Source organism: Sapajus apella, unplaced genomic scaffold (assembly GCF_009761245.1).
Source record: "Sapajus apella isolate SASKATOON/1434 unplaced genomic scaffold, GSC_monkey_1.0 scaffold25, whole genome shotgun sequence".
In the NCBI taxonomy this organism is placed as follows: Eukaryota; Metazoa; Chordata; class Mammalia; order Primates; family Cebidae; genus Sapajus; species Sapajus apella.
Window position 1 is genome coordinate 23,579,614 of NW_022436965.1, and position 24,953 is coordinate 23,604,566.

The window sequence follows — 24,953 nt, forward strand, 5'->3', positions numbered from 1 at the left end:
CACAGCAATGTCCCAGTGCTGCTGGAGCCTTGGTGGGGGCCTTCTGGGAAAGGCGAGGCAAAGCTCCATTAAAAGGAATCCCAGATAATTTGGTTGAGTCTGTGTTTTCCAGTGATGACGGCTGAGGGGGCTCTGTTTTTTAAATGCTATAACCAGCACACTCCTGAAGAGAGGGCTTTGACGGGAGTTGCTGGTCTGCGAAGAGCCCAGCTTTGTTTTCAGCAGAGACGCGATGGCCTCCTTTTCCCCCCTCAGCCCCTGCCTGCCCTCCTGTCCCACTCTTTCCCTTGGGCAGATCCAAATCTGCAGCGGGGCATTTTTAGTCAAGCTAAGCTGTGGCAGAGATAAGTTCTGCGCCCGCTCCTCTGTGTCCAAGGTGGCGTCTTTCTTCTCTCTCCAGGTAAGGTGTTGTCTACGAAGAATCGTGCTTGAGAATGAGGGTTGTCTGCCTTTTAGTAAGATCTGTGAGGCTGACTCTTTCACCAGGCCACTGTGGGGCACAAGGTATTATACTTTTATTTTGCTGTGTTCCTTTGTCTGGATGGTGCAACTGTTGGGGGTGGGGGGCTAGGTGACAGTCGGCCAGAGGAACAAGGAGAAACACGTGTTGGGGAGGGAGGCAGCCAGCTGGCCTGCATTCTTTACCACTCCAAAGCACCAGTCACAGAGCTGCCCTGCAGGGCAAGGCAAAGAACCAGGGTCAGACGTCAGGGTGGAGGTCCCAGGAATAGGGGACCTGAGTTGATCAGCGGTGCCCATTTCTCAGCTTCAAGGCAGTGCCATTCACATGTAGATGCACAGTGGGCATTTGTAGACTTAATTTTTCAGGTGGACTTTTGGAGGATCTCTGACCCAATGATCACAATTAAATCTCTTACTGGTTTTAGACCTGAGAAAAAGTATCTATCAGTCAGAGTTCAGTTAGGAAAGAGAAGCCACCCCCAGTTATTTGATTAGAGAAAATTTAATATAAGAAATAGATGAGGCGTAACTGAAAATGCAGGAAGAGAACACTTGTTTGCCATAAATGGAGCAATTGCCAAGGGCCCTACCACCCATAGGGCTGTTGGGATGGCTGGAGCCAGCGGGAAAGGAAGAGGTTGGCTTTATAAAAATTAGTGCCTTGGAGGAGAGGCCTGGAGAACCCAGGACCCAGACCTTCGAGGACGGAGCACTAGCAACTGGTGCGAGTGTCTTTGAGATGGGCATAGTGCAGCTAGCTCTGCATGAGCTGGGGAAGATGCCAGTTGGCTTCAGCTGCTATCAGAGGGTTGCTGCTACTGGGATGAAGAAGCATTTCTAGGTGTCGCTCAGAACAACAGGTAGGGGTAAGGAAGCCCAAATAAGTAAACTTCAGGGAAAGAAATGCCTTCTTCCTCCACCCTAACCTGGTGGAGCCTATCATGGAGGCACCAGGCAAAGCAGAGAGGGGGTTTGCAGGGTCCCGGCTCCAGCACTGCAAGGCAGGACAGAGAAGAATGGGGTTAGAGCTGAGACACAGCAGCTGAAAAACTGGAGCAGTGTGCTGGGTTGGAATATAGCAAAAAAGGACTTGGGTTGGCAAGAAGTAAGGGACTGAAACTAGGATTTCTTTTCCTCTCTTTTTAAAAAATTGCTGACACTTCAAGAATAACGGATTTGATGGTAAGCCACCAAGATGTTGGACTATCTGCTGGAGACCAGAAGGCTTATATAGGTTTCTGCAGAGTAAGATGGCTCCATTTTTGACCATCCAGCTAGAGAAAGTTCTGTGGAGGCTCAGCCAGCAAAGCGCTCAGGTGGGCTGGCAGCCCTTCAAAGCTGGGAAGGCCACCAGCGAGCAGCAGACAGGAGAGCTGCTGCCCTCTTGTGGACACCTGTGGTTCTGCAGGAGGGTAATGGAACCTGCTGCGTTCCGAGGTGGTTGGCTGACCCACTACACCTGCCGATCTTGAACTCCAAGAATGAACAGCTGAGAAAAGTTTGCTTGATCCTCTGAGGCAGATGAGGAATCTCTCAGCATTGGTTCATGGTAGCGATGCTTTTCTTCAAGAAGAACAAAAGTCTCATCACTGAGATCCTATTTGGCCAGGTATGAACACCTAAAGCTGAAATAAATGTCTCTTTCATCTGGATATTTACTTCGGGTCTTGTAATATCTTTTAGAACAGGGGTTGGCAAGCTTTTTCTGTGAAGGGCCAGATAGTAAATGTTTTAGGCTTTCGACTATGCAGTTCCAACTATTCCCCTGTGTTGCTGTAGGGTGGGAGCACTCACAGGCAGTCACTGAACAAAGCCACATGATTGCGTCCTAACAAAACTTTATTACGAACGCTGAAATGTACATTGTTCATATAATTTTCACATGTCACAAAATATTTTTCTTTTGATCTTAAAATGTAAAAACTACTCTTAGTTTTCAGGCTGTGTAAAAAAGAAGCCATCAGTTTGATTTGGCCGATGGCTGTAGATGATGGACCCCTGATGTACACTCTTGGACAGTTAAAGTAATGAGGTAGCCAGCCGGTATGGTGGCTTATGCCTGTACTCTCAGAGCTTTGGGAGGCTGAGGTGGGAGGATTGCTTGAGGCCAGGAATTTGAGACCAGCCTGGACAACATAGCAAGACCTCATCTCTACAAAAAATTAAGAAACCAGCTGAGCATGGTGGCACATGCTTGAAGTCCCAGCTTCTTGGGAGGCTGAGGTAGGAGGAGCTCATGAGCTCATGAGCTGGAGTTATAGTGAACTATGATCTTGCCACTGTATTCCAGCCTGGGCAACAGAGTAAGGCTCTGTCTCTAAAAAAAATTTCTTTAAAATCATTAGGTGGTACCATTGCAAGCTGAAATCAAGGAATCAGCTTCTAACTACCTTGCCAAACCCCAGGACGCTGCATATGCGCCCACAGAATCTGGCTCCATAGACAAGAAGGTGGGGTCAAGGAGGGCTATCAGTTTCCTGTGTTTTGGGTTTGAGGGGGTTTCTGTGGGAGAAACTCTGGCTCTAAATTTTACCCTTTTACTCACCAGACAGAGAAACTTGCTCTCATTTAAATTTGTGTTGCTGGGTTCTAAAAAATGAGATATTAGCAAATCTGAACTGAATCAACAGCTTGGGGAGTAGCAGAGCATACCATTTCCTCATCATCAATAAGAAGATTCGCTCCTGAATATCTTTAAACAACATGCCCCCTCAATGCACTGGAAATGCGACTAGTTTAATGCAAATGTGATTTTACATGATTTCCCAGGAATTCACTCATTTATAAACGCAAGATGTGCCTGTACAGTGACTTACAGTAAATGTGTGGTGTTATGTGTTTCATGGATAGTTAAAACTATGAGTTGAAGATTTGACTAGAGGGAGGATGAATATGAGAAACTTCGAAGGATTTAAAAGGGCCTCTAAAAAAAAAGTTTGTATTTTGGGTTACAAAGTGGGAAGTAAAGGATCTATATTTGTTTTGTGTTTTTTGAGTTATGCTTAAAGAAACTGGAAGGGTGCCTAATAACCTACTACCTGTATGTTATATATCAGGGGGAGCTGGGCAGAGCAGGGGCTGGAGGAAGACATCGCTGCACCCCTGTTTTTCACCCTTGGTTTGTAAACCTATCATCATCTGCCTTTTTCCTTCTTCATTCCTGACTATCGAAGGCTCTAAAGACACTAAGCTCCCCAAATCACACGTCTGTGTGTTTTCCAGTGAAAGAGGCAGGTATCTAAAGGAAAACTGGGGATACCTTGTGACAAATGGTAAACAGCCTGCCAGGGCAGAGGAGGTGCTAATTACCTGTCTGAGGGTGTAAGAGGTGCGTTTTCAACAGGGCAGAGAAGAAAGGGAAGGGGACTTCTGCCTGAGGACAGGAGAGAGCACAGGTCCGTGCCAGGAAAATGGATGGGGAGTGTCTGAGTCACAGTGCAGGGGTGGGTGGGGGGTAGTGTGGAGTTGTGAATGCCTAGAGTTGAGTGGAAAGGAGAGAAGAGAGAAGGGGAGTGAGGGAGAGGAGGCTGGGAATGTTGGGTGGGGCCAGCTTGTGCAGAGCAATTTGGATTTTCCTTGGGAGGTAGGGATCCATCAGAGACCCCAACATATGTGTCTGAAAACCAACAGTTGACGGCGTGGAGCGGTGGTGGCTACGGACTGGAGGTTCCTCATCTGTGAGGTGAGAGGCTAGACCAACTTCATGCCGGAGCCCAACGAGGACTGACTTTTTATGATTATGTCAGTGTTTCTTATCTTTATGCAATCACTCGTGCCATCCAACTGAGGCTCAGCCAGGAGCACGCAGAGCCCTCTCATCAATGCCCTGCTGTCCTAAGGAGGTGAGGAATATTATCTGCCCCATTGCTCACAGAAGTTGCAGCCTGGGGTGAAACCACTTGCCTGTGCCTGGAAGTGAGTCAGTGGTGAAACCAGAGCCTGCTACCCAGCGGGAAGAAAGATGAGGCACTGAAGAAACTCCAATGGCTGTGCTCCTCCCTCCCCACCCTGCCCAGATGTTCTGGGAGACTCTGGCTGAACTCTGGGGCACACCCATCCATGTTCCTGGCAAGCATGGCAGGCCGCAGTGTTTGCACTACCCAGCTTTTAACTGCTGCTGGCTTAGAGCCAGGATGGGGTGGCTGAGCCTGGAGAGGGCAGGGCACCTGCCAGTGGGTGCCCTGGTACCACCAGAAGGATCAAGGCATAGGTTGCTCATTGAAACTTGGCAGCTCTAAACAGGGGCAGAGCAGTTTTTAGCTGACATTCAGGGCGGATCTCACTCCACTTGCATATGAAATCAATGAGATAATGGATGGGAAAACATTTTGAAAAGTCACCAAACTGCTTCTTTACCCCATCCTGCTGCTTTCCTCCTGCATTTCCTATTTCTGTTACTCCACACTGTTCCCCAAGCCTCTCTGATGCCTTTTCCTTTTCTTGTCTTCTCACTTCGTAACTAAACAGATGCTGAGCTTTTTGACTTGGTTTCTGATCTGGCTGTTACATCCATCACTCTCAATGTTCATTTCCCTGCCCTGGGCCAGGCCTTGGATTTCTCACTTATACGAGAGCAACTAAGTTTTTCTCTTCTATCTCCCTCTTCTTTCTTTGAATTCATCAGCCACACTGATGCCAGATTTAATAATCATAGACCAAACCCCTGATTATTTTACTCATCCGATCCCAGACTTTCAAAGGCTCTCTATGGCCTGTGGAGTCACAAACTTAAAGTCCAGTATTCAAACCTCCCGGCATTGCCCCATTTCCTTCTGTTCACAGAGATTCTCTAACTCATCTTGACTTTCTCCCTTCTATGCCTTTGCTGAAGTCAAGTCGCCTACCTGGAATACCGTCATCTTTGGTACCCTCCTGACAATTTTTTTTCCCCTCTGAACTTTAAGGTTAAAAAAGGATTGGGGATAAGATATTGGTGGGCTAAGAAAGGAGGAAATGGAATCATGTCTTAGATGCACAAAAAACCTTTCTTTTAATGATCTCATTAATATATTCATGCAACAAATATTGATTTTATGCAAGGCACCGTGCTGAGGGGTGGGATGGAAAGATTCACTGTTTGCCTCCTTGGTCACAAGAATTTAGAGGGATGAGGATTAAGCGTACATTTTCTTTTTTGTTAAACAAATTCACAATTACATCTCTAATAGAGGTGCAAAAATATCTGTAGGCTGGTTATTTCTCTTTTTGCCCTAGCCACCAGGAAACTCAAAGGCAAATGGAACTCTCATCCGCAGTATTCATTTGCTCATTCAAATGTTCCACGCAACAAGTGCCCAGTATGTACTTAGAACTATGTTAGATTAAACCATATCGTCATCATGGTAGTTCCTGCCCTCAAAGAGACAACTGTTAACTCTTATATTTAATGTTATCTGTTTTCTCTCCTCCTGGTTTTGTAGTTCTACCTCATTAACTTTTTGTGTATATCATTTGTTTTAATCCACTATAATTCTTTTCACAAGAGGTGAAACAGTCAACAAACAAAAGTAAAAATATTTAAACACTGTTCATGAGGTCACAGATCTGATCTCCATTGTCATGAGTTACATAGGCTGTTTTATTACAGACTCTCTCCTAAAGCCAACTAGATGTATGAATATTGTTGGATACACAGTTTGATCAGATCGTAACAATTTTGTAAAGCTGTACTTTTCTCTGTTGCACCTTGTAAACACAGAGTGACATTTAACATTCTATCACAATTCGAATATTTAGCCCCATGTTATTATCTGTGGGGGGGCGGGATTGTGATTTGCTTTTCTGCTCCCAATATATAATTTTAATTTAAGAAAATTCTTTTCCCTATTGGTAGTGTTTGTATGTCACCTCAAATCCTTTTTAGAAACTAGGTGAGCTATATTATATAAATAAATTAACAATGGAATAAACAGGGCATATCCATCAGAAGAATGAGGATGGATATATGTTTAGGGGCAGGGGTGTTCTCCGTCCCCATTGTGGTTTAATGCCCTTGGTGGGTGAAGACACAGGTAGAGTCCCGTCCTGAAAATACCTGTAGGAAGCTGGAGTCTTGCTACTGGCTTGATGGAGATGGTCTCTGCACCTGTTTGAACACAGCGCTAATGCAGGCCAGCTGCCTCTGCCTGGGTGTTGCCTTCCTGTGGGGCCTGTTCCTAGCAGTTGTAGCCAGCACGGGACACCCCAATGATGCAAAAGGCTTCAGCCAGGCTCCCAACTGCTCCCTGTGCATTGTCCCCAAGGACCTCTGCTTAATCCGTTTGTACATTCACTGTGTGGTAACTGCGATGTGGTGGCTCACGAGCCAGGTCCAGGAACTGACAGACCTCTGCTCTTCACAGATTAGTCCCTTCCCCTGTTCTGATGTCTGGGGGAGTTCGCTCTTCATGCCTACCCTCCCTCCATTATTTTCAGGTTTCTGATATTTGGTGTGAAGTATCACACATAGATGTCAAAGACAGGGTTTGCCAGAGCCCATGAGTGAGGGGCTCCTGTAGGAAGCCTGCAATCTGGGGGCTCCTTAGGGAACACGTGGGATAGCTCCAGGAGAAATGCCATCTCAGTTGTGGGTGGAACCAAGAGCCAAACACCACCTGAGCCTCACTCAACACCAAGCACGTCTTTAATTCTGTTCGGTTTAGGTTAATTCAAGTTACATTCTCTGGACACCTACGTTCAAGTGCTAGGTACCACAGATGCAAATAAAACATGGTCCTAGAGCTGCCTGTTGTCTAATAACGATGAGGATGTAACAATAGCAGCTACAATTCACAGAATCCCTTTGATGTGCCTAGCATTGTGCTGGGTATTTTGTATTTATTATTTTATTTAAGCACACAGAAAAAACAGCTCAATAGTTTCCTCAGTTTATCAGATGAGGAAACCGAGGCTTGGTGAGATTAAGAAACTTGTCCGAGGCCATCAAAAGTGGCAGTGTCAACAAAGAATCCTAGGTCTGTCTGACCCCAGGGCTCACCTTTTTAACTGCCCTGCAATGCCACGAGCCCAGCCATGGAGGATAGCCTGTCCCAGGCACAGAGACCCCTCAGTTACACCGTGACAACTGCTGTCACTAGGCACAGGGACTCTGAATGCTGGCGTGGTTCCTGTTTTTGCAGAACAGGGCAAAGCCAAGGTGATTTCCCTTCAGAAAATATATTCACTCATTCAGGGGGATGGTAGAGGGAGACTTACAGAGTCTAAACATTAAGTTGGTCAGATTACGACGTTTCACGGCCATCATCCCTATTAACTGTCACGATAACTCTGGGGGAATATCATTCTTCTTCTTGTACCACTAGAGAAACTGACACATGGAGAGGTTGAATAATTTAAGATTAAACGGCTTACTAATGTCAGCGCTGGGATTTGAACTTAGGCCTGTCTATTTCCAAAGCTCACTCATGCTCATTTTGGCCCGCTGAGTTATGGCATAAAGTAGACTATGACATCAGGGCATTCGTACTTAGTCAACAAATATTCATGGGGTCTCTTTTGTATGTGAAGCATTGTGCCGTGCTTGGGAGAATCACAGGGGAGTCTGACATGAAACCTTTCCTTAAGGAGTTCATGGGCCAGCAGGAAGATAAAGTGAGCATGCAGATAATTCTACTGCAAGGTCCAAAGAATGTGCTGCTTTCGATGGTACTCTTGTTAGCCTAGACAAGCCTCCTCCTTGCCTAGGGCTGTCCTTGCCAGGCTGGGGGGAGAATCTGCTTTATGGCTGGGGAGTAACACCCACATTTACATTGTCGGACTTTCCTCCTATTCCAGCAGCTGGTTTGGGATGTCCCTTTCACCCTAGAAAGTGAGAGGCACCTGGTCCTCTAGCTCTGTTGAGAGATCTGAATAACAACACAGCACTGGGAGATTCACATGAAAATAACCCAGGTAAGGGTAGTGTGTAGTTCAAGTGTGTCCCTGCAACCATGCCAGTCTTTGGCTGCCCTCGGTAGGATATTGCCATTCCAGGCAGTAATGTTCCTGCTTCTTTTCCTCTATCTTGAAATGCACTTTGACATTTTTTAAACAAATAACACAATTTTCTCTTTGTGTTTCTCTTAATAAAACACAGAAATGAGAGCAAGAAAAGGAAAGTAAAAAAATGTGTTCTTGCCATCTCCACTCTGTAGCAGGCTGTCCGTCCTCCTCCCTTACTTCTTCCCTCCCACCAATTGGTCTCTAACTCCTCCATCCTCACTCCTTTCCCCAAATCTCAGCCACAAAGACTCAGGCATCTGATATTTTTGCTTCTCTGTTTTCTGCCATAGAAGGGCAGCTGCACAGATGTTCTGCAGGTCTCACATCCATCTTCTACAGATTGCTATTGGACTGAAGACAGATGACAGAATTGGAACAGGATCAGGGAAACCTCCTACTTGAAGAAGTGTCCCCAAGTTACAAGGTCCTACAAAACCCCTGGGACCCACAGATATACCCATTCATTGGTCCTGGCCTATCTTCCTTCAATGATAGCGCTTCCAGACCAATTTGGTAAGGACTGCATATTTCCATCTCAAAACAAAGCATTAGGCTTAAGATATAGTTGCTGGATCTCTTGGGATCTGCTTGAAGTTGCAAGATTTTTGACATTTATAACACCTAACTCTTAGCAGGGATGGATTTCACACGCGGGTCGAAACATCAGTTTTACAAATGCAATATGGCAGAGATGGACCCTGTCAGCAGACCATGTGGAGAAGGACTGAGGAGGTTTTGTTAATGACACATACAGTGTGAGTCAATGGCAGCCATTGAAAATGCTCACACAAAATCAGGCCATGTTAATGGGTGTTATATTGCTTGAGAAACATCCTGAACACCTCTCACTGGAAAGTCACAGTAGGCCTGGGTACCATAATTTATGACAGACAGAAAAACTGGATCAGATTCAAAGAGTGGGCAGGAGAGTGAGGCCAGCTCTGTCCTCACTTGAAGGTTTTAGAGGCAGGATTTGACTTCCTGAATGACTAGCCCTAAGGGATCAATGGAACAGAGGATGGAAACTTTAGGGAAATGAATTTTGGCCCATTACAAACTAAATGGTTGGACCACACGAGCTTTAGAATCATTTCCAACTCTAAACGTGTAATCTTTTGGGTCCCCTCTGAAGCCTATTCACCTCATGCCCATGAATTCTCAGAGTACTTCCTTTTGATAAAAGAGAGAGTATGGCTGATTCTTTATAACTGGCTTCTGGGCAGTGGCTCTGTGGCATTCTCTTTAATTTAAAAGGTAAAGTGTTTGAGTTTAAACCATGAGGAAAACCATGAGGCATGGTCAAGAGGATCTTTCATAGAGGGGTCAGAATGATCCCCCTGTGATCTACCTGCCCATCCGTGTTACTGAGTTGGCTAAGGCCAAACTGAAACAGTCCTAAGGTAGGGGTAAGATGCATGACTCCCACTTCATTGAAAGAGGATAAATAAGTCACAACAGAGAAAGCTCCACATAAATAAGTTGTATCTTTATTGGTTTAGAAACATCACTTAAACACATCAGCCAGGACTATACCTACGCAGCCATTGCCCAGCATCCCATAAGGATCTGTTGGTTCAATTGCCCACCCCGCTGGCCAAGGCCAGTCTGATTTCACAGGCTTTAGACTGTGAGGGCCTGACCAACCACATAATGTAGCTCCTTCATTCCAGAAAGGTATTAACATCTAAAGAGGTGAACTGATGGGCCAGACCAATTCAGTGGCAAAGCTGGGAATGGGACTGAGGTCCTTTGATTCCTGACCCTTCACTGCAGTGCCTCCTGACTATAGTGAGAGCTCCACTCATTCCTCAGCCAAGTAAATGGTATTTGTTAATCAGTTATATGTGTCTGGCTCTGCATTGAAAGTGATATGACTTATGATGTGATTTTGAGGCACCGTCCCCATCCTGAAGTGCCCAATGGCTGGGGAGACATTCTCACCAAAACCTGGGTGATCTACACTAATCAAGCTGCCTTGTGGGTGGATGTAAGAATTGTTTGAAAGATTTGGGTTTTAGGTCAAATAGAATATATCCTCTTTAAGGATATTCACTAAAAAGAACAGTCTTACCACTAGTTAAAATGTATTTCATATATTCAAGACCTTTAGTGAAATCAAAACTCTGCTGGGTATTTAAATAAAAATGTTCCTGTGGTTGTATCTGCCCTACTCCATTTTTTTCTTGCTTAACTTCTATTTCACATATTATCCTAAGAATACTTGTAGTTTGTATTTTTTTTTTTTACACCCTGCTCTACCTGGGGTGACAGAAAGGACAGAGGTCAGGTGTTAGGAGACATGCCACTAGCCATCTGGGTAACATCAGGGAAATCTCCCAGCCGTGCTAAGCCCCACAGATTCATCTGAAACAATGGATAAAACTATTTGTTCTTCCTTCCTCACAGGTTTGCTGTAAAGATCAAGCAAAATCATGTATGTGAAAATGCCCTAAGTGTAAAGCAGCATTCAAATAGAACATATTAGCCTCTTTGCCATTTCTTCTTGTTTCTTTGGAGTCATATTCAGTGCTTGGCTGTGTCTGTTGGCAGAAAGCACTTAGAATGGGGAGTGGGGTCGCTGCTCCTAAGCACATTAGAGCAAGTTGCTGCCAGCACTTTTTCTTTAAAAATCAAGAAGTGGCTTTGGAGGAGGTAATAGAAAACCCTAGCTATGTGGCATCTCCTGTTCGAGTTCACCATGTCAAATGGCCTGCCAATTTCATCTCAGTTCAGTTCGGTTTAGGAACTGAAGGTGCCCCAGAGAATCACACTGAATTGAACCTTCCCAGGGTATTCAGATGATGGGTCTTGGATTTCGTGAATTCCCTTCCATTTTCCTCGTAAGATTGGGATAACAGTTGTCTTCACTTCATGGGGGTTGTTGTAAAGATTAAATGACTTGACTATGTAACCAAAGCTGGCACAAAATAAATGATCAACGCTAGCCAGCACTGTGATGTATTTATTGAGCATCCACTTGGGGCCATGCAACTTGCTTATCCCCTGGGATATACAGATGGATACCACCGTATTCCTGCCCCTGGAGGGGCTAAAGATCTGTCATTGTACATTAAAGTTAGGGGGTGCAGAGAATTCACATTCCTCCCCCCCCCACCCCAGATACTTCGTTCTGCTAACAATGTCCCTTTACCTGATTTCCTGTTCAGTGCCATTGCAGGTTCAGCATCTGGGGGCAGATCCCACCTAGTGTCTCCCAGGAGCATGGGAGACATTAGGCCGTGGGCCCCATGGCCTCTGTACACCCCATCAGTGAATATGGTTTGAGCTTAAAGGAAGTTGGGAGATTGCGCGAGCCCTGGGGTGATGAGGGGTTTGAGGAGCTCGGAGCTGCTGGGCCCACAACCACTGGTGTAAACGGCTTCTCAGCGCTTCCCCGGGTCTGGGTAAGGATTGCAGCGCTGTTATCACTTGCAGCAGTAGGAGAGCTGTGGGGGAATCACCGTGTCCGTACCCGGTGTAGGAGGCGCAGACATCTCCGCAAAGGCCCAGTCGGGGTGAGGGGTGTTGGGGGCGGGCCGGGCCAGAGAGCCCCGAGGTAAGAGTTGCACCTGGAGGGAAGGAAACTTAGCGTGTCCCAGACCTCCCAGAGGCGGAGGGGCGCAGAGGGGCGCAGAGGGCCGCGGCCATGAAGTGGCCTCGAAGCCCGGCTGGGAAAGGGAGCACCACGGCCCCGCCACGGGACGCGCTGCCAGCCCCCCGCCCAGCGCACCCCACCCCCTCTCCTCCGCCGCGCGCGCAGCGTCGCAGCCCCTGTCAGAAGCTGCAGGATCCGCCCCGGCGAAGCAGGGCCGACTCGCACCCAGGACCCTGGGCCTCTGCCTTCCCTCCTAGCCGCGGAGGAGCCACCGGCCCTCTCCTCCTGCTGAGGAGAGACGCGGGCTGGCAGGACGTCCCGGGAAGGCCGGCCGCTAGCCACCGAGTCCCTGCCCGGCCCGGGCGCGCCGAGGAGCAGAGCCAGGGGCCGGCATTCGCTCCGGATCCCTCCCCGGCGCTCCGGAGCTGAGGGCGGCTCCTCCGGCTGCAGTCTCGGGGGCGACGCCTTCCCGGGCCGAGCTTCCCGCAGCGCTCCGCAACTTCTCTCTGCTCCAGCCCCTGGGAGAGAGCTCGTCTACCAGGTAAGGAAGGCTGCCGGTGCCTAGACTGCGGCTCGGGCGGGCGTGTTTCTGAAAGTTGATTTGAAATGCATCCAAGAGTGAGCCGGGCCAGCCCGGGCTCCTCCCCGAGGCGACTTCTTTGCTTCTGCAGACATTCCCGGCTCTGGCCGACCGGCGGGAGGACCTCCCTGCGCGCCCCGCACACTGGCTCCCGCGCGCCCCCCGGCAGAGCGCAGCGCCCAGAGTCTAGAAGCGGGCGGGACGCTCCCTGGATCCCTTACAGTGCCTCTCCTCGACGCGGGCAGGTGAGGGCCGCAATGGGGCGGCCAAGACGCGGGATTGCAAGCCCCATCGTCCCGCGTGCCTGGACCGGGTCGCGCGAGGGAGGGCACCCACTCTTTTACATGCCCATCATATCCCAGTAGCTGGGTTCCTGCAGAGACGTCCCAAGGGCCCACCTTTGTATAGGTTGGGGCGGAGTCGGACTCTGGATGGAAAACCTGGGGCTAGGGATGAAGGTGGGGGTGGAGGGGACAGGAGGAGAAACGCAGTTGGGGGGCGGAGGCCTAAGTACAAAACCGGTTGACTTCAAGTGAAATCAGATCAGTCAGAGCAGTTCGCTGTGACTGATCTCTCCTCCCACCCTACATTCTCTTGGCTGAACTCTACCCTCCAGACTGATTCTGGTCGCCCTGGACACTCCCTCCCAGGAGTGCTTTGGCTGCGGGCGCCAAGTCCCAGCGGACACGGACGTCAGACTCATCGTTTCTCCTCTACAGGTCCTCCCGGCCCGGCCCGAACATGCTGGACGGCCTAAAGATGGAGGAGAACTTCCAAAGCGCGATCGACACCTCGGCCTCCTTCTCCTCGCTGCTGGGTGAGTGTTCAGGCTGTGCGTCCCAGGCGCACTCTCTTTCCGCTTGGCCCTGAGCTCTGCAGCCCGGCTCTCTGGGACCCGGTGCGCTATAGGGGAACTAGCGCCCCTCTTTCCAGCACTCAGTTGAGCCCGGTCGCTATCTATCAGTCCTTGTGGGTCGTCCCTACCCAAATAAATCCAGCAAGCCGCTCCAGGCCTCACGCACCGGGCACCGAATTCCCCAAAGTCGCGAGGGGCGGGCGAGCTAGTTCGCAGGCGTCTGAGTGGTAAGTGATTAAAAATACCCAGGGCTGGATTTTTAATCTCGGAGCTAATCGACGTCTGATAAATGCCGCTCTCTTCTTGTGGCCTAGAGGCTATAGCATCGGAGACTCAAGGCCCGGAGCGTCCAAGTTCGAGGCGGCTTCTCTCCCCCACCAACTCGAGCCCCAATTTCAGCCTTGGGCACAGCTGAGAGACTTTTCCGGGCCGGTGGGCAGCGCAGCGCGGGGATTAGACCGCGCGGCGGGGCCCTAGCCTCGGCGTTAATTAACTGGAGCTAGATGCCTGGTCCAGTGGGTCCCTCCAGCCCAACCCTACAACTCCTTTGCAGCGACCGCGGAGGAGCAGCGAGTCAGAGACCTCCGAAGAGTGTCCACACACGAGTCTTGCAGAGCTGAAGCCAGAGATTCTGGTTACGGCTCTCCCACCCACTCCGTCCTTGGAGCTTTTCAAGTGTGGGAATCCCGTGTTTTAATTTTTATAGCAGGAGGGATTTTTCGTTCTGTCATTTAAACCTCTTGCCGCTTTCGCTTGGAACCGCTAGAGCGGGATAAATGTGGAGGACTAGACAGTTCTGCTGGGGAAACGTATCGAGAGAGGAATCTCCCCACCCCCAACACCCCAGATGAAACGAAATCATGTGCACTGAGCGCCCCTCTTCGAACTCCCCCTTTCGGGAACTTTCGTACTGGCCCAGCCTGGGAGGAGAGCAGAGGCCAGAGCACGCAGTACCCTGGCGGGCAGTGCGTGCGGATTTATGTTTATAGTGGGTGTCGCGTTTCGCTAGTGCCCTCCGCTCGGCCCACGTTCGCTCTCAACTCCCGGGTCGTAGCCCAGGACGCTGAGACCCTGCCGAAAGAAAATAGAATTGTTAAATTGAGACCTGTCTCGCTTCTTCTCCTAACCTTCCTCGTCCGCTCCCCAAAGCGGCTGGCCCAGTTCTGGAGCCGGTGGCCCGGCCTCTCGAAAGGGGAGCGTGAGAAGAGTGTAGGCTGGAAATGGGGAGCGCAAGAGTGTTAGTACTGGAATGACAAGGCCGTCTTTGAATAGCTGTGAAAAGTGCCAATCAAGGTGGCCAAGCGTCACCACCTGAATCACCTCTCCGCCCCCCACAGTCTAAAGGAATAAAACACAGAAAGCCCAAGGGGTAGGAAAGAGTGAATTCCCTGCCTTTGCAGAGTCGCTTTGAGGCCCGTTTCGCCCCCATACCCGGCTGCCGAACGTGCTTGGTATTGGGTATGCCGGCCCGGACACTCCGCGGCCTGCTTCTTCCCCTATATTTTTTCCCTGTCTCTATTTTGACACTTCATAGTTATGAAAAACCCATGTGCAATTTGCACCCCAGTCAAGACGCAGCAGTTTGGGGATCATCGTTTTGAATAATGTTAGGTTTGCTTGGGAGCGAGACGGTATTTTTCTGTACCCCCCGGACTTTTTAGGAAGAAAAGAGAAAATTTTAAGTTTCCCCTCAAAAAATGGAACAGAACTGCGTTTTAACAAAGAAAAAAATCCAAATTGTTCTTATGTATTCTGTTTTAAAAACAGTCAGTAGAGACTGGCATAGTGATTTAATTACGACGTAATAAACCTGATAGCACAAATTTGTATATAATTTAATCTTAGAGGATGTGCGCACGTTTGCGAGCACACGTGAGTATGTTTGATAATTAAAGGCCAATTATTGATTTCTGTGCCCTCCCCCGCTAGGAATTAAACCTTCTCACCTAGTCCTCGTTTATTAGACCAGCCACTTGGTTTGATTTTTTCCGAATCTCAGCTTGGTTGGGAGCCGCTGGGGAAATCCGTGGGGTGAAGGGATTAGGAGCGGGTCCCGGCCAGGTTTGGCAGGGTCCACCCGCCCAGGCTGCTCACCCGCGAACGTCTGTTGTGGCTACAGGCAGAGCGGTGAGCCCCAAGTCTGTCTGCGAGGGCTGTCAGCGGGTCATCTTGGACAGGTTTCTGCTGCGGCTCAACGACAGCTTCTGGCATGAGCAGTGCGTGCAGTGCGCCTCCTGCAAAGAGCCCCTGGAGACCACCTGCTTCTACCGGGACAAGAAGCTCTACTGCAAATATGACTACGAGAAGTAAGTGGCCGTGTCCCCGCAGCGCTCCCCACGCACCGGCATCAGCGTGCGTCCAGGACTTTGTCCTCCCTTACCCTAGTCCTCTTCTGGAAGGCCCAAGAGGCACGCCCAGCGACGCAGAACTTCCCTTCAGTCCAGTCCTGTACATTACCCTTCCCAGGAAGGTGGTAGGGAAGAGATCCGTGCGGGTGCGAGCAACAGTGTTCTGAGTCCCGCAGAAGTGACTGCGATGTCTCCTCCACGGTCCTCTCGCAGAGTTTCTAGTCCTCCCAGGCCCCTTCCTCTGACTCGGCTATTCCCAGAGGCCACTCTTTGTTAGCCTTGGAATCCCTCAAGCTTGCTGTCTCCAAGCTGGTCTCTCCCTTTTACCGGGGTGCCATGCTGGTTGCCAGTGACCCCAAGTCTCCTTGCTGGTTCCCACCCCTTCTTACCCAGGTGTCCGCGCCAGCCTCGCTCTTGTGCGGTGCGGCGAGACTGTACTGACCCCGCAGCTTCTGTCCCCTGTGTCCTGTGAGCGTTTTCAGCTCGGGTGTGTTCGCTGGAGTCCGGACAGTTTGGGCTCGGAAATGGCGCTGCTGCCACTCGGAGCTCAGCGCACAGCCCGTTCGCTCTTTGACTGTAGCCTTTACCCTTTTCTCCAGAACCCTCTGACGCAGGGGCTTTTAGGACAGTAGTTGGGGCCTGAACTGAAGCCTTCTCCTTCAACCTGTGCCTCCACCCTATTCAGGTGTGGATATGCTTTTCTGCCACGGAGCAGGTTCCGTTCCCTCCTGTCCACACAAACGTTCTGGGATGTTTACAGGAGAACTGGGAGGCAGGTATTTAAGAAAGTGAATGTTTCGAACCTAGAGCTTTATAACACCAAAGCCTGGATGAGGCCAGGAAGTGGGAGGTAGAAGAACTTCCTTATTCTCTCCCGGCGTGCCTGGAGGAGCTTAGGAGATGTAAGGTGAGGGAACGGGCTTTCCTTGCGAAATGTTTAATTAATAAGGGTATTGGCTTCGCAGGGCTTTGGAAATGACTGAAGAAGAGTGGCTGATCCGGAGGTCTCTGTTTTTGTGCTTTCGTACTGGTGTAGGTTGACTGCGTGGACGCGCACGTGCAGGCGCGGAATTCTGCATTTGTCACTGGTGAATGAAAGGGACAGCATTACATGAGGATAATCAAAGGAGGGTTAGCATGCGTGAAACGCAGTTCTATCATGTTATTAAAAACAGACGATGAAAGGGGCTGAGCGGGAGAAGTCTCAGTATAACAGAAAACGCTGAGAATAAACAGAAGTATTTTCTTTTCCTGTTGTCTGGGGCTATGCAAGTTTAAAAAATTGACAAAGTGAGTAGACCCGGTGACCTCCAAAAAATTATCTCTGCCGCTCTGCTTTTTTGCCCTAAAATGATTGAATTTTACCCCCATGTGGAGAGAGTACTAGGCATTTTCTTTTGTGTGTGTGTGTCGTTTTGAAAAGACAATAGCTTGGCTTTTTTTTCAGAACTAAAAAAAAGTGCTTCACTTTGGATGAGTTTGACAATATGCAAATATATAAAGAAGTGAAAACTCCTTATGACCACTTATGAAATGATATTATGGTTAACATTTTTGAAAGAAGATATGCCTGTCTCTATTCTTGGTTGTCTGTTTATTGACATGGTGTCTGAGTGAAAAGTGTAATTTTTAGGTAGTTAAACGGATTTTGCCGACACAACTTCAAGTATCACCTTTGAATAAAGCTTCTGGCTGATTGCTCGCTTTTTTCTCTCTCGCTTTTCATGGAAAGGTTTTGGTATTGTGTAGACTCAATCTTTAACTTTCTGCTTATAGATTACTGAAATGTCCACATCCTTCAGGCATAACACTAGCAAATTCACAAGTATTGGAGCTTAGGAAAGGATTTGGGTTGTGAATTTCTATTCTGTTTGTTGAAAAAAAAAAATCACGAATCAAAGAAGGCTTAAGGGTCAACACAGCTGTCTGGCCAGTCAAATCTTCTTTAAGGAAGTCAGGCTGTGTCAAGAGGAGAAGAAACAGTTGTTGTAAAGTACTTAACACAACAATGTCCCTTCCATTTCAGCCTTCCAGGTTTGGCGCGGTTTGGGCTGATTAGCCCAGGAAGGTCAGTTCTCTTCTCACAAAGCTATTTCTGCAAAGGGAAAATTGCAGGGATCAACTTGCCAGCTGTTAGCCAGAACCTAGAAGACTTTACAGAGGGATGTGAGCTACATTGTTCTGAGAGGTGCTGACGTTTCAGTGAAGGATTTTAATTTTAAAATATTTTTGGAACCACAGATTTAGAAAATCGAGTTTCTTGTCCTCTTTAGCTCATGGCACGATAGCAGTACTGGTCTGTACTTAGCCCATCAATTGCTTGTTAGATTAATTTATTCCTTTTAAAAATTCCTTTTTTCTCTATCCCCCATCCCAATCATATTCTTCTTCCAATAAAATAGGGTTTTCATATATTTGATAATCTTAATGGTCTTAGTCTGCATGGTGGTGCCTGCAGGAGAAAAAGGAGAGGGATTTTTGTTTGTGTGTGTGTAAAAAAAAAATTAGGCTCAGGACAAACTTGTGTATTCAGTAAGCTTTTATGGAGCTCATATACACAAGACATTAGGCTAGACGAGGAGAGGACAATAAGAAAACGTCTCAGCCTGCCTTCAGGAGGCTTACAGCTCAGCAGTTTTTCTGTTGTGTTGTCCTTGCCATCAAGTATTTCTCAGTCTTTTTCCATTTAGCGTGCAGGACTAGGTATTGCACAGAAGCTCTCTGGAATGACCAGATATTTATCCTCCAGAGGAAATACAACTCAATTTTAGACAATAGTCCTGAAGCAATTACAAAGAGCATTTTCCTCTTTAAAAAATACTTTTGTAAAAATAGCTTTGCTTTTTTTTTTTTTTTCCCTTGGTGGATCTCTGAAAAATGTGAGGCCCAAACAAAGAAAATGGGAAGGAAATGAGGTGCGACTTAAATGGCAATACAATGTTGATGGTAAATTACGGAGCACTTAATAAAAAACAAATATGCAGGCGGTGCCTTGGTTTCAAAAATTCATGAAATTCAAATGCTATTTCTACACATTTAAATGAAAGAATATATAGGGAATGCACAGTTTTCAGTGACAATCATACGCATAATATTAGCAAAGCAAGTTTATCAAATTTATCTTAGCCATCTGTATGTGCATTTCTGGCTGTTGGGCAGTTTTGCATTTGACTTAGCTGTCTGCCTACGGTGTTAGGCAACCAGTTAAGTTAAAATTTCATTGTCTCAACTAGTTATCACACCTTCACAATGTCAAACACCAGGTTTTTCTAATTAAAAGAATAGACTTGACGGTGGCGTCTTGCACACACGACTGTTCATCAGAAGACTTCAGGATGTTTTATTATTGTCTTATATACTGTGATGACAGTAGGAATAATTACTCCAAAAAACCAAGCATTTAAGGTGAGAGTGTAGAACACTGATTTATTAATGTATAGAAATTAAGAACTGAAGGCTATCTTTGTTGTTTATGACATGTCAACGTGGAAAAATTGCTAGTTTGGTGGGATGACAACATTTACACAATTGATGGAGCTATAGCATGTCATATAAAACATGAGGATACATAGGTGTAGATGTTTTAAAAGTGACTTCAACTGTCTTCAACGTTTCTGAAAGTTAGCGAACAACCAAAATATTTTCCAGCCTATGGGACTTCTATTTATGTAACTGTTGTTCCCGACTTAACTGAGTCCTCTGTGATCTGGTTAGTTTGGAGTTTTCCCTGAATTTGTTCCAAACAAATACTGCAGTTGGACTTCAGTCTGAGACAGAAGAGACTGCTGAATAACGGGAATGTGGTAATACAATAGATAATTAAGCCTTCTGGAAGGGATACCACAGTTAAATCAAGTTTTTATTGTTTCTTTCATGTGCCTGGCTCTGTGGGTCAGGTGGGGCCCTCTGCCCTGACATATGAAGTTTATCATGACCCCTCGGGTTGCTCTGGACATCCTAGGAGCAGTGTGGGATAGTATTGCTGTCATCGGGGCTGTTCTCACAACATCATAACTCCCCACATGTCAGCAAATCACAGGCCTTGGGAAACCTTTCCTCAGAGAGCCAGTGGATGTTTTCTTCCCTTTCTTTTGGAGCAGACCGATTTTTCAAAGAAAGGGACTGAAAGGGGGAAAGTGGCTGTCACACTTAGAGCTTTCTCTGCATCTTTCTTTGGACCTGCTGATTGGCAGCCCCTCGGTGAAAATGACTTAGGTAATGATATCTATTAGGATCAGTAATGAACTAATTCTGCATTTTATCAAGGTAGTGGAGGAGGTGTGTGTGTGTGTGTGTGCGTGTGTGTGTGTGTAGGAATTAGTTTGGTTTTATGACTGTGACGTTACTTGGAGATCAAAATTGGGCATGCAGTTACTCATGAAAGGAGCCCGCAGATGAAATTACAGAGGCAATTGTTACAGTTTTGCTTTGCTTTATCTTTTGTTGGCCCCACTCCTGGCACAACAAAATTCAGGAATATAAAAATGAAACACAGCTAGCCAATAAACTGATGTCTGTGTTAAATTGCAGAGGGCTTAGCTCGGCACAAGCACCATCCATGGGCTGTGGCTGTGTTTGTGCAGGCACTTAATCTCTCTCTTTCTCTCTTTTTAATTTTAGAGGGTGATTGGAAACATTCCTTGCTCAGAGGTGTTTTCTCTTTTTATATGTATTGGTCCCTGGGTAAGACTTTCTTGGAATTTAAGGCTTAAAATTTTGAAATAAAATTAGGTGGCAGGAGTAGATATTAATAGTATTCTGGGAATTAAAATACTAGATGTGAACATTCCTTTTTAGAGTAGGCTTATGGGATTCTTTTGATCCTTACATAAATGGAACACATTTTTAAAAGTTATTTATTCAGGCTGGTTTTAAATAGTACATCTACCTGGCTAGGAAGTAGCTTTTGATATTCAGACTTTAGTGACAATAACTTTCTTGATCATTCATTGTTCTCTTGCTTTCTGCTTTCATTTTTCCTATTTATAATTATTAATCAAAAGACCATTACTGGTTTCAGGGAGGCCTCTTCATTATTGCTTTTTAATTCTGGGAAGGTTTTTGGAGATAGTGAGCAGGGACTTTTTCTCTAACGAGAACAATTCCAATTATTTCATTATAGTCAAAGAAATTATTTGGGTCATAGTGTTTAGAAGGGAGAAAATAGACAAGGGTTTAAAATACTCATGATATGATTAGAAATTTACTAAAGCATTTTAGAATAAATGCATATTACAAAATGTCATTGTTGAATTTTATCAGATTTGAAATAACCAATAATGAATGTTATGATCTTGGTTATTAAGTACAGTTGTACAACACTGGAAAATGAATTATGAAGAAAAAATGCAATCACATCCCCAAGAGAAAGATTTAAAAATCATTTCTGCCCTAATTCTGAAATCTTAGATCCACTTCAGTGTTTTTCAATTTTCTTTCTTTTTTTAAACATTTTTTTCCTGACGTGGATTTGTAAATGCTCTTTCACATCTTCAGAGAGAAGTTTTGTATAAGCCACTTGGAGGGTGAGATAGAGAGTTGGGGGCTGGATGGTGAGGCGTGTCTCTCCCGCCCTCTGCATAGAAGCAGAAAGGCTCCTATGTGGGAGGGCCCAGCCCTATTTCCAACATGCCTGAGACTTCCTCTTAGGAATGCTCTATATGTTTCTCTTAAAAAAGTCTCTTAGGAACATTAGGACAGTCACTGCCAGTGGCGTTTTCAGATTTGATTTGGGGAAGTGGGTAATTTTAAGAGCAAAGTGTAGAAAAGGTTCTGGAGCAAATATCAGAGAGGACAGAGAAAAGATGCCTTTTTCCCCTTCGGGCCCCTTTAGAAGGGCCTGTTTTCTGAAAGAGAGACTCTGGCTTGGTACCCCATAGGATTAACGTTTTCTCCTTAGTGTCCTTTGACTAGTGTGATACGAGGTGTTTTAGTCATTTTATCACAACTAAACTTAGTGACTTTATCACAAGTAAACTTAGTGACGTTATCACTGACTAATGTCGACTGCAGCTTTGTGTCTCCTTGTCATATATCAAATAAAATCTGGTCAACCCTCTTGCTAAAATGAAGCGAACACCCCCAAATGTCAAATTGTTATTTTAGTAAAGCACAATTATCTGTCTATATTTTTAACCAAGATGAAATTAATAAAATTGCTATGGCCCTGGTGTTAATTAACGGGAGGATTAGAGCTATATCGGCTAAAAAGGAGGTGTAAACACTGTAATCTTGCTACATGTTTGTTTTCACACTACTGAAAATAAATAAAATGAGACTTAGGATAGGGATTAAGTTTCTTTTGGCATTAGACAGCAGATGCAACTGGAATGCGGCAGAAACCCTGAAGTATTAGTGAAGACATTATGTAAGGAAGAAAACTGTGGCCCTACATTGGTTTCCTACCCCTTGGGTATACTTGGTCCCATCACAAATAGCCCCATCTGGGTAGTTAAAAAAGGATTTTGAAAGCCTACCTCCGTGCTGTTCTCTACAGTGGTGCAACAAGGCAACCAGTCATCTGCAGAGCTTGTCGCCTTGCTGCCATGCACAGATTAACTAGAATTTAATGAAAGGATTGCCAGATTCCCCATTATTGCACCATAATGTCATAACAACTAAAAATACAAAGTGGACCGTGCTTTTCCTAGTCCTCTAACTGAAGTCACATGAAAGAGTTTGCTCTCTTCCAGCCTTTCAAGATTCCAGTTCGGGGATCCTATTTTTGGATAACAGCAGATATGTCTGGCTTTTCTGACTCTCTGGGCCTCCAGTGTCTCCCCGCACCAATAGATCAATCTGTGTTTTATTATTATTGTTGTATAATAGAGTGATAGATTGATCGGTCTGTCTCTGAGAGCTATCTGGGCACTATGGACTGGATTGCCTTATCCTACAGATCCAGTTAAACTCCATCTGTATTAAAAATATCTTAAGTGTCCAGCCTTGCTAGGAATGGACCACATGCTGTATCTAGACATCACATCTGCCTCTGCCCCCTTCTCCCTCCCCTATACCCTGTGGAATTCTATTAACTTGACTCTTGCAAGCATCCATCAGATGTTCTTAAACTTCATTTCATCAACTGCCTCATTTTTTGCCCAAACTATTTTTGTGGACTGTTAATGCTCTTTTGATTTTCTAATTAGCCATTTATTTATTTAGTAGAGGCAGAGTGTTGCTATGTTGCTCAGGCTGGTCTCAAACTCTTGACCTCAAAGCGATCCTCCCAAAGTGCAGGGATTATAGGCATGAGCTACTGCACCTGGCCTAATTAGCCTTTTAGATGCACAAAATAATAGTCACATGACCACTCAATTGTGTGGGGCTCAGGGAAATAGATGCAGAGTTGTGTAACTCTCAGGTTTGTATGACCCCATGATCATTACTCTTTGGGCAACCATTTAGGGGCCCCTAAAAGCATTTCTGACTGTGCTTGGCATCGTAGTGGATGCTGGATTATGTCCTGCTACTACAGGTGGGTGTGTTTTGGTGGGTGAGAGAAGTACCTGAATCTGATGCTGTCATCAATAAACCAGGAGAAAGAGTCATTTGGCCAGAAGCCTGGTTAGCATTCGGTGGGTTGTAAACACATCACTCTTTCTCACTCTTGGCTCCTTCTCTGTACATCACACTTCTCCAGCCTGGAAAGAAGTATCCTACCTCTCTTGAGCACCAGGTTCCACTGCTGCGATGAGAAGAGCTCTTTGGAGCAGCTTCCTCTCCTAATTCCATCCTGCCCCTTCAGTTGCACGGCAGCCACGCCTAGACTCACAATTCTGTTGCCTCCTCCCTATCAAGCCTCAGGAATCTTTAAAAGGACTTTTCGAAACAAAACAAAACACCCCCTCCTGAACTCCAGATTAGCCTCTTAAGCTCATTAAAGTTCCTTTAAATACCAAAATGTTGGGCTCCTGGGGACTATCCCCCCAAACCATATTTTCATTCTTAACATTGTTGTCATTCACTGTGCAGCAGATTAAGGCCAGCTCCCTCTGGGCCCAGAAATAGGCCCCCTCTCTCTGCAGGAGGGTCCGAATATGTCTTTGTTTGAGCACCCGACAGCCTGAGCCTGAGTGGGAGTTGATGCCAGCTTGGCCTGGGGCCCCCAGCTCCAGGAGGGGAAGAGGTTGATGTCTCTCCTGAGCATGGGGCCCAGGAAAGGGAATGGGCATTTGAGAGGAGAAGGTGTGAGTTTTGCAGTTTCACAAGCTTGGCAGTCATTGGGTCCTAACCCAGTCGTTGGAGAGAATCAGGAATAGGCTAGTGCTCTGACGGCCTGGATTTAAAGAGCTGTCCTGGCCCTAGGGAATCAGGGTTGCTTTAGGAGCCTTGAGAAACACTAAAGCCTAGTTTCTGTGCATCCCCCAGGCATTCCTGGTCCATCACAGTGCGGTGGTGGATTTTTATGGACACACCTGCCTTTTGCCTAACATTTGTTCCCTTATTTCAGCCTCCTTTCCGAAAAGCTTCCTTAATAACATCCCGCCTCCTCTCTCATTTCAGGCTTTCTTCTTTAAAGTTGGCTCTTGGGGACAGCTTTCTGGTTTTGACAGTGGAACAAATCCTTTTAAACGTAACCATCTAGAGCTTCCTTCCCTGATCTTGGCTCCCTGCTCACTCTTTCTCCTCTTGCTCTTCCTCACTTTGTGGCAGGGATTCCCATCGTGCATGTGTTCTCCGGTAATGATAGCCACATCTTCACAGCGATGTAGGCATAGCTCTTCAGAGACACAAACCAGTTGACAGTGCCATGAGGTAGACTCTGGAAAATCAGAAGGGAAGAACATCCCAGGAGACTCCTCTCTGCCTGTTTTTGGCCGGAGTTTTGCTTGCACCCTTCTTTGCCCTGGTGCTCTGTGCACCTTGAATTTCTGGATTCAACCACAGCACTTGTTTTTCTAAGCCCCATTTTCAGAATCTCAGCTTGGCTGTGCCTTCTTCCTTGTCTCATGCTCTGAACCCATCTTGTGACCTTTTATGTTTCATATTACTTTGTGCTCAGGCTAGAGCTGGCTCTTACCTAGCTGCCAAATTTGGACGATGTTATGAAATAATTCACATTGGGATGGACGAAATAATGTTCTATTCTTCTGAAGATATTGTTTAACTGGAAGAGTGTTCAGTCAAATG

General features: G+C 46.5%; 1 protein-coding gene across 1 annotated transcript; it reads left to right on the forward strand.

Moving 5' to 3' along the window:
• Window positions 1-13,174: 13,174 nt before the first annotated feature.
• LOC116560236 (LIM homeobox transcription factor 1-alpha) lies at window positions 13,175-15,876 on the forward strand. The gene is made up of 2 exons (XM_032291544.1): window positions 13,175-13,434; window positions 15,593-15,876. The coding sequence occupies exons 1-2, from the start codon at window positions 13,359-13,361 to the stop codon at window positions 15,781-15,783; spliced, it is 267 nt and encodes an 88-aa protein (XP_032147435.1). The 5' UTR covers window positions 13,175-13,358; the 3' UTR covers window positions 15,784-15,876.
• The last annotated feature ends 9,077 nt before the right edge of the window (window positions 15,877-24,953 follow it).